General features: G+C 33.0%; 1 protein-coding gene across 1 annotated transcript in view; it reads right to left on the bottom strand.

Moving 5' to 3' along the window:
- Positions 1-1,106, bottom strand: part of Cyp305a1 (Cytochrome P450 305a1) — a 43,950-nt gene extending 42,844 nt beyond the window's left edge. Inside the window, exon 1 of the mRNA XM_089649813.1 lies at positions 936-1,106. Within this exon, the coding sequence (XP_089505939.1) occupies positions 936-1,014 (79 nt within the window). The 5' untranslated portion in view covers positions 1,015-1,106. The remainder of the gene's footprint in view (positions 1-935) is intronic.
- Positions 1,107-13,174: the final 12,068 nt, after the last annotated feature.

Raw genomic sequence — 13,174 nt, 5'->3', positions numbered from 1 at the left:
AAAGTCAAAACGTGCTCTACCGAATATTTCAGGAATAAATATCGGTACATTGTTAGTTTTGTATCCATAATAGGCAGAGTCTCTTGGAATATCAAACGTACTATTAAACAATGGAAGATATTCAAAGATTTTAAAATTGAAGTAAATAGATGGTTTGGAATTTTTTTAATATATAATCGGAAAACAGTACAACGCCCATTTGCATAAATTAATAATAATAATTTACATTGTCAAACACATTGCCATTTCGGCCTTTGTTTTGTAGATACGTATCTACAAAGGTACATATCGGTCTGTAAGTAGGTAGGTATTGTGACTAATATTTTGTTAAAAAATCATATTGATTCAAAAATATTTTATAAAAGAACTAAAATAATTTTATTAATTAAAGGGACGGTTTTGCAGTGGATAACATTCGTGCTACCGACATTATTACCAACGCGACGTGTCAAGTCTGACATTTTTCTAACTGGTATTGCAAAAAAGTATACAGAATGTAACACAGATAGACAAAATTAAGAATACAGTGATAAAATCGGTTAAATATTTGCACAAAATCATTTTTCATAAATAGTCGGCATCATAATGCTAGGTGCTACATCAGCACATCACACATACTTACGCCAAACCACATGTTTAGGTTTACTTAGATAAAGATAAACTTCACCGAGTACATTTATAAAATTATGGAAGAAATCAATTTAGAAAATACAAGTCTCACCGTATGTGAAACTTTTTTTTCACTTGTAAGTTTTTATTTGTATTCTTAGAGAGTATTTTTTATTGTTTTTGGTTTTTGTTCGACTGTATGACGTATGTAAAATTAAGTAAGTAAACGATTTAAATTTTAAAAAAAAACTTGAATTGGTGTCATCGTGAATTCCAAAATAAATTTAAAAAAAAAGTAAATTGGTTAGTATTTTTTATCGACTTACCGGGAGGATAGTTCTTGGGTTTAATCACTAAAGTAATCAGGTATATCACCACAACGAACAATAGGAATTCGACGATCATGTTGACGCTCCTCGCACCACTGTGTATTGTACTGCCACTTGACTTGACTCGACTGCTTTTGGTTTTCAACTGTCTACTGGCAACCGCTTTGCTTACTACTGGTTGCTGGCAAATTAATGCCGAGTGGAAGAAGTGGAGGCTCGCGCAGGGGCGAATTATTTATCATTATGACCCAAGGATTGAAAAAATATGAATAAATAAGCCTATATTTTTTGTGTTTCTTTATTCATAAAAAATTAAATGATTCATTTTTTTTTGTTTTCTACAGTCATCATAGGCACATGACCGTATTATGGTAGCCATATTTCTTTAGATCACAATGTTAAGATGTTAGGATATACAGAAATAAGAGAGAAAAAAATATATAAACATAAAAATAAAAGGAAAGCATATGAATAGAATGCAATAAAAGAGTAGTTAATTTAATTTAATGACATGAGACATTCTTTGAAATAGTTCCTTCCCTTTAACAATAGGCAATTCTGAATATGTTTTATATAAAGATGTTCAGTTTTCGATTTTCTGGTATCTATATTGAGTGAATTGAATATCTTGGAAGCAATATATGAAAATTGTCGCTGGGCAAATGCTGTTTTTGTTGGAGGAATTACACTTTTTAGATGTGACGAGTAACGCGTATAAATATTTTGTTGTGTTTTTTTATGATATTTTTTTTCCATATGTATATAAGAATAGTCTTAATGTATAATTGACGTATATTTAGGATTATAAATTTTTTGAAAAGTGGCTCTGATCTTACTTTTGTTGAATCCGCTTTAGCGATGGACAAAGTTGAGTTACACATATTGAAATGTTGTTTAAAGTAAAATCGATTTATTTAGTAAACATATTTTATTTTATTTAAATGGAATATGAATATTTATTTTTTGGAATAACTTAGTGAGTAAAACCTCAAATTATAATATTTAATTATGGAAGACAATATTAGAGATTCCTAAACGAATATCTGAAACAGAAAAAATCAGAAAAAGATAGTCCTAGATGTGACCGTATCTTTTTCTGATTTTTCCGTTTCAGATTTTTGTTTAGGAATCTCTAATATTGTCTTCAATAATTAAAGGAATATGAATAATTTGCAAAACCCAATAATTTATGTTCGTACCTCGTACACAAAATCAAAAATTCAATAAAGACTTACAATTATAAGTTAAACAAAATACTAAAGGCAAATACCATACTTAAAAAGCATCAAATAGAAGAAATAAAGATTATTATGTCAAAAATAAGACTTAATTATTATATTTTTTTTAAGGGATAGTGAAAATGATTTAAAAAAATAAATTATGAATTATACAACGCTGACTTTAAAAAATAAAGGAGCAGAAACAAAAAGTATTTAAAGAAAATCGAGTTCGCATCAGCACAGCGACCCCTAGTGCGGAGGTCCAGAAAATATTGTAAATTACGACAGACCAAAATGTCCCCCTCTAATCTCCCACAGTACAAAAGAAGAAGAAGTTTTGTCTTATGGCTTTGTTTTATCACTTTTACATAGGTACTTCGTGTTTTATTGCATATTTTCTTATAATCTATATAAAAGCCCAGCTGGGCGTAAAACCAAATGAAGTTACAAAAAAATAACGTTTCAGCTCGTATAGACATCGGCGCACCACGTGGGCCAGTACAAGTCCGCCCCTGGTTCCGCGCATTCGCGAACTCATCAGATAGCATATACACAGCAGTATAGGCTATAGGTAAGTACAAGGTATCAAATTTACACAGCAAATTATTTAAATATTCACTCGCCGGCTCGTTAAAATTACATATTAAAATCGCTCCAAAATATCATCGATAATATCCATACTTTCATGACGAGAGTTGTTACTAACTTGTTCCGTTTCGACTAGTCGATTTTTGTCTTGGAGGAAATTTTTGTCTTTCTTCAAATCCATGCGTTTAAGAACGTCATCGTTAAAATAGCAAGCGATCGAAATTCAAATTACTTTTTCATGTAGGCATAATTTAACTTTTTTTTGTTATTTGTTTTTGGGGTATTATGCCGTGTTGCGCTAACTCCTTCTTTAGCCAACGTTTCGGACAGCATTGCAGTGTCCATCATCAGGGCAGATGTCTTCAAGACATCTGCCCTGATGATGGACACTGCAATGCTGTCCGAAACGTTGGCTAAAGAAGGAGTTAGCGCAACACGGCATAATACCCCAAAAACAAATAACAAAAATACTTTTGGCCGTGAAAATCTTAAATCATATAATTTAACTTGACTACAAGAAAGTACCCGTTACCTTTACTTTGAAAACCACGTTTTACCTATTTATCGAGCTCTGTCCATAAATGTTGATAAACATTATCCCCATTACTAATAATCGAGTTTTAAGCTTTAAACAACTGATAGGCAACGAATTAATAGTAGTTGTGTAATTACCAGTGTATTTAAGGTAACACATGTTTTTGGATTAAAGTCGTGTTACTAAAATGAAAAATTTAAATATTATTTAAAGTCAGCTGTACACAAAGTTGTTCATTTTCTAAGTACTTATACTGTTGCTGACAAGTGCAAAAATTATGTGTAATAAAATAAATTTTCTAATAATTATATCCTAATTAGAAAAACCCAAGTGAGAAGAGGCCCCCAAGTAAATCGTTGAGCTAATAAGTGATACAAATCCTGCGAGCTATGTGTTATTGTTTTTTTGTTTGCCAAAACATTTTTAGTGCTGCTTGAAGGTCAAACTAGTGATATTATAAAATACATTCCAAGCAACGTGAAGATTACAATCACCGTTTCCAGGAATTCACGACGCCTGGACATGTTTAGAGCTAAAGTTTACATAGTAAACGTAAACATTTTCCTTAAAAGTTTACACTGCAAACGTGACTAGCTGTAATTGTATGACTTTAAAAACAAATACTTACTCCCACTAAACTAGAGTTATACAATTAGAAAGGCCATTGCGAACATTGTAATCTCGTCGAAATGGGTTCCACTATGTGCTTACGAGGAGTGGGGTCCGGATATGATCATTTAAAATTATCAATGTTTTTATGTCATTGACAATGTACAATGAAGTGCGATTGACGCACTTTCATTCGACCCGTTAATATTTTTGCACCATTTGCTTTGTTGACGTCTGCGGAAACTGTGGGTACCTAAAGCTTGCCAGAACGGTGTGTTGTGATCAGAGATGTGCAAAATGGGTACCCAAAACCATTTGAAATGCAAAATGGAAATGGGTCAAAACTTTTCCATTTGAAAGTGCAAAATGCAAAATGGTTTTTAGAAAAGCATTTCAAATGCAAAAAGCAAAATACCTATTTTCAAAATGCATTGAAAATGCAAAATGGTTTCTCAGGTCAAACAATTAAAATAATTATAGGTTTTTTTAAACAATTTTGTCATTTAATAATGGACATCAATGTAGAACAAACATATTACATGATGGTAAATCCAAAAACACCACGACTACAGATTATGAAACCACAAAAAATTTGCGCAGGACTAATGTTGCCAACGTAAAAACATAGAAACTGCTATCTAACATATATTACAGCGTCATGGCCCCATGTTCAGTATTTGAATCAGTATTTTTTGTAATGGTATCACTCAATTGCCAGGGCTCCTACCAGGGAGCAACTTGAAAAATGTAAATTATCTCTCATAGCGAGGTTGAGGACCGATTGATATTTGGGGCTTATGAAAAAAAGATCAGTGTAGATAGTAGGAAGAATGTTGCAAAAAAGCATTTAAAATGGAAAATGCAAAATAATTTTTAGAAACGCATTTAAAATGAAAATACCCATTTTGCATTTCCATTTGAAATGGATTTATTTGAAATAAAGCACATCTCTGGTTGTGATGGAGGACTTAGCCAGCCGAGGAATTGAACACACTACGCCTGGGTGGGACCCGAACGCGATGCCAACTCAGCCATTTGACCGGTCAAATGTTGATCGACTTCATTGCGAGTAAGTACCCCCAAATAAACATATCATCTAAATACAATCACTTCCACTGGGTACCTATGCACTATCAATGGGCATGTTAGTTATCTGGCCACTAGGAATTCCCGCTCACGCAACGGAATTCCAAGTAACGCAGCTCTCATTACATTTGATATAGAATAGGTAATTTCCCAAAATATCTGGGTAAATATGTAGTTAAATTAATAAATATTGATATTTTATAAATCTAAAAACCATTATAAGTGTACTAAGTTGAGTAGATATTTTTTTTCCATGTGAATAATCTAAACTGAACCGGTGGCTCTATGTCATCACCAAATTCATATAGAGTGTGTTCATGTTGTGAAGCTGAAGATAGTGGAAAGCTATATTTGCCATATTTTTGGCATAATATGCCAAAAATATGCAATATTATGTAGTGTTTTTCTGAGATAATTAGAAATATAATATTACGTAGTGTTTTTTTGGGATAATTATGAATATAATATTATGTAGTGTTTTTCTGCGATAAGTATGAATATAATATTATGTGGTGTTTTTCTGGGATAAGTATGAATATAATATTATGTAGTGTTTTTCTGGGATAAGTATGAATATAATATTATGTAGTGTTTATCTGGAATAATTATAAATATAATATTAACCTTTGAGATGTACACGACATACAGTGCTATTCCACACGCTAAATTATAAAACAAATTTAAAATAAATTCTTTGAATTAGAATATAAAACTTACAGAAATAAGGTTACAAAAAAAATCATTTAATGTAAGTCTACCTTTTTTAACAATAAATTTAAAAATTATTTCGGAAATACCAAAAAAACTTGGGATGAACTAAATAAAATATTAGGACGCAAGTCTAAAAGTAGTTGTGACGAAATAATCTCAAAATATATGTTAAACACGCATAATGAAGAAACCGTAGCAAATAATTTTGTTGAATATTTTACGAGCAGTGTTAGCTCTATGATACATAAATGTGATTATATAGCTTCGACCGTGAGACCGACAGAAGTTCAACATAGTATGTACCTACCAAGAGCTACCTGCGAAGAAATTAATATCATTGTTAGCAAACTAAACAATTCAAATTCACCAGGGATTGACAACATTCGAATGTTTGACATTAAGAAATATATTCATATTTTAGGGCCTGTCATAACTCATTTTATCAATATAATTTTAAAACAAGCAGTGATTCCAGATGAAATTAAAATTATTATCATTAGACCGATTTACAAAGGCGGCAAACATACAGATGAACAAAATTATAGGCCAATTAGCATTTTGCCAGCCGTAGAAAAAATACTTGAAAAATACATTTCTACAAAACTTAACAAATATTTAGAATCCTTCTCCTTGCTAGATCCCAACCAGTATGGTTTTCAAAAGAAAAAAAGTACGGATATGTTGCTTCAGGAATTTTCAAATCATGAATTAAATTTTAAAAAAAGTGTGTTGGTTTTATTCACAGATAACGCGAAGGCGTTTGATACCATTGATAAAAATAAACTTTTAGAAACAATGGATGCAATAGGAATACGAGGAAAGCTACTAGTTTTGTTAAAAAAATTATTATCAGATCGACAAATAACAGTAAAAATTCTAAAAAAATTTAGCAAAAGAAAATATATTTCAACAGGTGTTGCACAAGGGTCAATTTTAGGGCCAACCCTGTATATTATATACGTCTCAATTATGAGTAAATTGTTTTCTTTCGTTAAACATTTTGTGTACGCAGACGATACGGCACTCGTAATATCACACGAGGATTTGATTACTGCAATGAACCTTATGCGGCTTGATTTTATTGGTCTCCTAAAATGGTCTCATGACGCGGGTCTCATAATAAATGCCAAAAAAACTAAAATTATGCACATAAGATCACCACACGCCAGATACAATTTAATCCCTTCGTTATATACACATACTTTTGACTGCTTACACAGAAATGTTGCACAGCCCTGTTCATGTGAAACCATTGATTTTGTCAAAAATTATGTATATTTGGGTGTTACTATTGACTGCCACATGAACTGGGATATACACATTACTAATGTTTGTAAACGTCTACGGTCTATTGTGGGTAGAATTTATAAAATAAAATATTTTGTGCCTGTAAGTACTAAAATTAATTTATCTATCTCTGGCTGAATCCACAATCCGTTATGGAATCACTTCTTCTAAGTCAACATCTTATATTGTCTGATTCCTTGTATAGGGAAAGAGTTTTCCATAAACATAATACAAGATTCACCCAAAATGAAGGATTGGTGGTCCCGAAATGTACCAATAAATACGGTGAAAGAACCCTAAACTTTATTGTACCAAGAATATTTAATAAACTACCAATGACAATTCAAAATATAAACGTTTTTACAGCCAAAGTCAAATATAATCTAAGGAAATGGCTATTAGATAATGAGGATTTATATTGATGCGCTACTGAAGACCTTTTTTTCCTAATTGGAATTCACATTCTAGGGAAATGAAAAATCGTTATAAATTTGTATTACCTTATGTAGGTATATATTAAAATCATAGAAGTACTTGTTGATTATATTTCACTTGATTATATTCATTTGTTCATATTAAATTCATTTGTGCTTGTTTTTGTTATATGAGGCTTATACTGCTTCTTACATATTTATATTTATACAATTCTGTAATTTAACCAACTTGTCATTTATTGTTAATTTATCATCAACATTATACATAATTACATACTGTTTTTACCATTGTACCATGTTATTGCAAAAATGTTGTCATTATGTACCTGCTGACAAACTACATAAGTAGTTTAGCAGGTTTGAATGTTAATAAATAAATTTAAAACAAAAAAAATGCAGCATCTAATTCGCCAATTAACCGAGCTCTTCATACTCTAAATAATATTTGTCTTAACTCTAACATTGATATTTTTTCGGATTCACTGCCCAAATTCAAACGTGGCAGCATGTCAATAATTTAAACTGTTCAATGAGCATACGTACAGACAGACAGACACACACACACACACCCTCCCACACACACACACACACCCTCACACACACACACACACCCTCACCCTCACCCTCTCACAGACACACACACACAAAAACACTCACCCTTACACTACACATAATCCTATATTATACTACACACGTCACCTTGTAATTAAGGAAAAAACATACCACTTAGCAGACATTACAAGGAAACATATCACAGGTATCTTATTCCTGTATATTGTTTCATCTCTGTAAATCATGCACTGTTTGTTTCTGTAATATAAAATAAAATAAACAAAAAAATATGCAGTGTTTTTCTGTGATACTGAATATAATATTATGTAGTGTTTGTCTACGATAATTATAAATATAATATTATGTAGTGTTTTTCAGTGCAGTTGCGTGGATTCGGTTTCAGCCTGTATTTGGTGTCGGCATATTTTCTATTTCTGATCTTCTATTGTTTATATATTTGATTATATAATTAGTCAATCAAGTGGTGTGTAAACAAAGTTGTATCATTAAAATTATAATTATGTGTAACCACAAAGAGATTGCCAACTGTGAAAAAAAATCTTTTAAAAACAATAATACATTTTTCAAAATTATCACACTGTCTCATGTTGGTGCTGGAACGAGATGTACGTACTTTCAATTCGTGATGGTACAGAGATTTACTTCGTAAGTATAATTTACAGCTGTAAATTTTCATAATGTTATCTAATTTCAGAGAAATGCGTGTGTTTGCGCTCACGTGTGTGCGTGAGTGCACCAAAAGTTAATATAATGCATTGCCATCGACAACGAGTTTATCTCGTTTATCTAGTTTCAGCTGGATTGGATGTCGGGAAGTAGGTTAATTTTAAAATATATTAAAATCAAATAGATGTATTAGTCGGATAGCAAAATGTCATCTACAGTTTTTACTCTAAACGTGCTCAATAATCGCTGGTTAAAATCTTTCGGTACATTCTGATACACCCGTATAATTAATTCAAAAAAAGAATTTAAAATTTTGAAAATATTGGTAATATTAAACCAGTAAAGATTAATATTAGCTTCATTTAGGCACGCGGACACGCCCACAGCATACTTCCATCGAATAATTTCTTCAGAGATAAAGAAAATTGTATATTTTCCATGAAAATGTCAATACGTTTTGTTTATTATTTGCTTACTGTAATATAATAAATAAATAAATTGCCAGGCGTTGCCCGGGCTTTAGGCAGATTTTTTGTAAATATCGTGTAGACAGTGACCTTCCTCCTGTTTCGAAGGTCAAGTGTGTAAAATTTCATCAATCTCGGAATAAAACAAGTCCCGGGCGTTGTCCTGTCTTTATGCAGAATTCTTCGAGATCTCATGTAGACAGTGACCTTCCTCCTGTTTCGATGATCAAGTGTGTAAAATTTCATCAATCTCGAAATAAAACAAGTCCCCGGCGTTGTCCTGGATTTAAGCATTTTTTTGCGAAACCTCGTGTAGACAGGGACCTTCTTCTTGTTTCGATGGTCAAGTGTGCAAAATTTCACCAATCTCGGAATGAAACAAGTCCTCGGCGCTGTCGTGGCTTTACGCGGAGTTTTTCGAAATCTCACGTAGACAGTGGGTGTGCAAAACTTCATCAATCATAAACATAATTCTGTAGATTTGTTTAAAAAATAAATCCCCGCCGTACGCCGGATGTCTGCCTTCCACAGACACTCCTTCATATTATATTATAATATAATATTTTTATTATTTTAAGTTAAATATGTATTATTTTTAGGTGACACATTCTATTATCTTCCCGCCGTGAAGCATGAAATCTTTAGATTATTATTGAAATCAAATTCAGGGAATTCTGAAGAAAATTTAATTCCCAACCTACGAAAATCTATTTTTCCACTCTCATCGCTATTTTAACCACGGTCTCTGTAAAACCAGTAGATAGGAGATACGTTTCGGAAACCCCAAATAATTGTTTGCTCTACGATAAGAGCGGGGATTTACGTTTTGGTGACGACACAAAGTACAGTATTTGTTTACCAACCGATCAGCGACCTAGGAAAATCAAATTCATGAAAACACGTTTATAATTTATAAGCAATGACGTGTTTGGTTGGCGTGCTAGGTAAATGCCGTTACATAAATTTTAATTTATTAAGTACAAAATGAAAGCCGAAACAGCTGTCACAATAATCAAATTAATATTTAATAAGTACATTTACAAATATTTAATTTGATTTAGTCAATAATTATATTTTTGATACTGATAATTCTTGGTGGAATTCCATTATAATAATCTATTAAAACTAAAATAAATCACAGCAAACCCCATTTATCCATATGTTTTAATCTATTATATGTTTTAAACTTTTATTATTAAGTAAATTTACCTATCTATTATTTTCATAAATATGTTAAACAAACAGCAGTTAAATTTTGGCACCCCTTGTCAAAACCAGTATACGGCCAAGATATGTGATGACTGTAATCAATAATATTCGGATGATTTGTATTTTTCTACAGCACCGTTTGTATAAAAAAAATCTCTGGTGAGATTTGTTAGGACTGTAAGAAATTAGATATTATCAAGGCTTTGGCGCCTTAGCAAGTCGGCGTCAGGAGCGGACTGCTCCAATTGCGACTGCAGAGGACCGGCCGGTATTAATTTAAATGTCCTTAAACGGGAATTCCTCCTAGTTGGACAGTCAAAACATTTGACATTTGTATCTCTTGTACAGAAAAAATTAAATATATTTAAAACTTTAACTCACTTTTTTTACATTAAATTGAAAAAAAAAAGTATTATACTAATTAAACAAAACACCAAAAAAACACTTAAAATGAGTAGATATTCATCATTTCTTTATGACTGCTGACAAGGTATGCCATTGATAACAAGTTCATCGACCTTCGTAAGCGTTTTGGCGCCATCTGTATTTGAATTAGGTACTTACTTACTTTATATAGGTTTGTGCAAAATATGGAGACTATCAGGGGCGGATTTGCAGTCTTGGCCGCCCTAGGCCCCAGACCATGTAGCCGCCCCTTTCTCAGTACCCATCATATTGACCAGGAGTATCCAAACTTTTCAGTAAGTTCCTAGGGTCAAAACCGTTTTAATTTTCCTGCCATTATCATTCATGGTTCATGGGGTGAGATTTGTCCAGGTCTTGGCGGCGGATACGTCTGCCCACCTGCTTGCTGGCGGGCAGGATCGAGAGAGACTGGGTGAGGGAGGCCTTTTGACGTTTCCAGCCGGACTACCTTGACCCATCGCCTTGCACCGCAGTTGGAGGGATGTATTCATACGTATGTCACTCCTGGACACACTAATCCCCAGATTCCTACCCACCCCTTATACATTTTCCTTTTCAGAACTTCCTATACTTCCCTTCCTTAAAAAGACCCTCCACACAGCATCACCTAAGATGACATAGGTCGTGAGGGAAAATATTTCTCTCAAAGCCTCCTGTGTGGAATTAATGTAAAAAAATACGCTTGCTAAATTCGTAGGTTCAATTACTGTATAATTGTCGATTGTCGCAGGCCGGATTGATGACATTGGCGGGCCGTTGTTTGGAGACCCCTGATATAGACTATAGACTACATAATGAATTTACTTTATTGACAACTTTTATCGAAATCGATTCAGAAATTTAGTTAACTATAATAGCTGCTAGTTCGTAATACTTTCTAAGGTTTCAAGGATTTGAATAAAACATTTAAAACAGTTTTAGGTTTAATTTATTTAACTAGTTTCAGGTTTATTCTCATATAATAATATATAAGTGTTTCACAGTTACAGTAAGGTTTGCCAGATACGGGCTGGATAAAAAGTTATTATTAAGTCTCCAAAAAAATAAAAGAAATCAGCACCTCTTTTAAATAAAAATCAACAAGGTACATATTCGAATATAATAACTAAACTTAAAATACAATTTACGTAAAGCATTGTCTAACATAAAAAAAAAAACTGAACTCAAAACAAAAATCTGGCAGTTACAATTCTCGTCTGCACTTAAGTGCAACAAAATCATTAATTAGATCTTCGCAATCCAATTTCCTAAAAAAATCTGCTTCCATGTTAAGCAAAGCAAGATTGTTCAGCCTTTGCTCCGCCATTGTTGTGTGTAAATAATTTTTTACACGTCGTAAACAAGAAAATGATCGTTCTCCAGAACAGTTACTGGCGGGAGTACACACACACATTCGAAGAGCAATATCCACGTTTGGATAAATGGTTTGAAGATCTTCAGTTCGTAACCATTTTAACAAACTGACAGCATTGTTTCGATCCTTATTTTTTACACTGCAGTGAGCACGAAAATGGAGACATTCTTCTGAAAAATGGGCTTCTAAATTACTAGAATAAATCATTTGCAATGATTTTGCCTTTTCTTCGACTTCAGACGGGCTTAGTTTTGTCAATTGAGTAATAAAATTAAATTTATTATAAAGTGATTTGTAAGCACCCAGTCGTTTTTTTAGTTCTGCTGATAAGGAATCGATTATTACTAAAAAAGTAGCGATTCTGAAATTTTCGCGGCCCTTTTTTTGTTGCATCTCTTCACCTGTATTATTCTCGCCAGGAAGAAGCTTAGGCTTTCAATTGCGTCGAAAATCTCTTTCATATTCCTGTAAAAAGGACAGTTTTTTTGCTTGGTTTTCGAAATCATCTCGCATTTTGCCAATAAAATGAATAAGTACCTCATACAGTTCTATGACAATGGTGATGTCAATTTCCACACTCTGAAGTTTTTTACTTGTGGCGTTAATGCGATTCAGTGAAAAACCCCAAAACACAGTCATGATGGCCGTTTCAAAGCGTTCCAGTTTTAAACGAATACCTCTTGCTTCACATATAACGGCTTTCTTCTGTTCTGTGTCATTTTCGATCGAGACTAACGCTTTATGGATTTCATGCCACGATTCGCGTAAACTTTTGCATGCATCTGCACGAGCTGACCAACGAGTCGTTGATAGACTTTTGACGGTGAAATGGGCTTGTAGGAGTTCCCAACGCTGAGTTAATGCTGCAAAAAAATTATACAGCTCTTGGAGTAGAGAAAAGAACGAACAAGCCTCTTGGCTGCTTTCAGCTGCACACTCACCTACTAAATTGAGCGATTGTGCTGAACAGGGAACATACTCGGCAAGGGGAGAAAATTCCTTTATTTTAGCTTGTAGGCCGTTGTATATGCTTGACATGTTAGCTGCGTTGTCATAAGATTGCCCTCGGCA

The sequence above is a fragment of the Hesperophylax consimilis genome, chromosome 31, assembly GCF_061612785.1.
Source record: "Hesperophylax consimilis isolate HC1 chromosome 31, BYU_Hcon_1.0, whole genome shotgun sequence".
NCBI lineage: Eukaryota > Metazoa > Arthropoda > Insecta > Trichoptera > Limnephilidae > Hesperophylax > Hesperophylax consimilis.
Note: the sequence above shows the minus strand (reverse complement) of the source record. Positions and strands in the feature narration are given on the sequence as shown.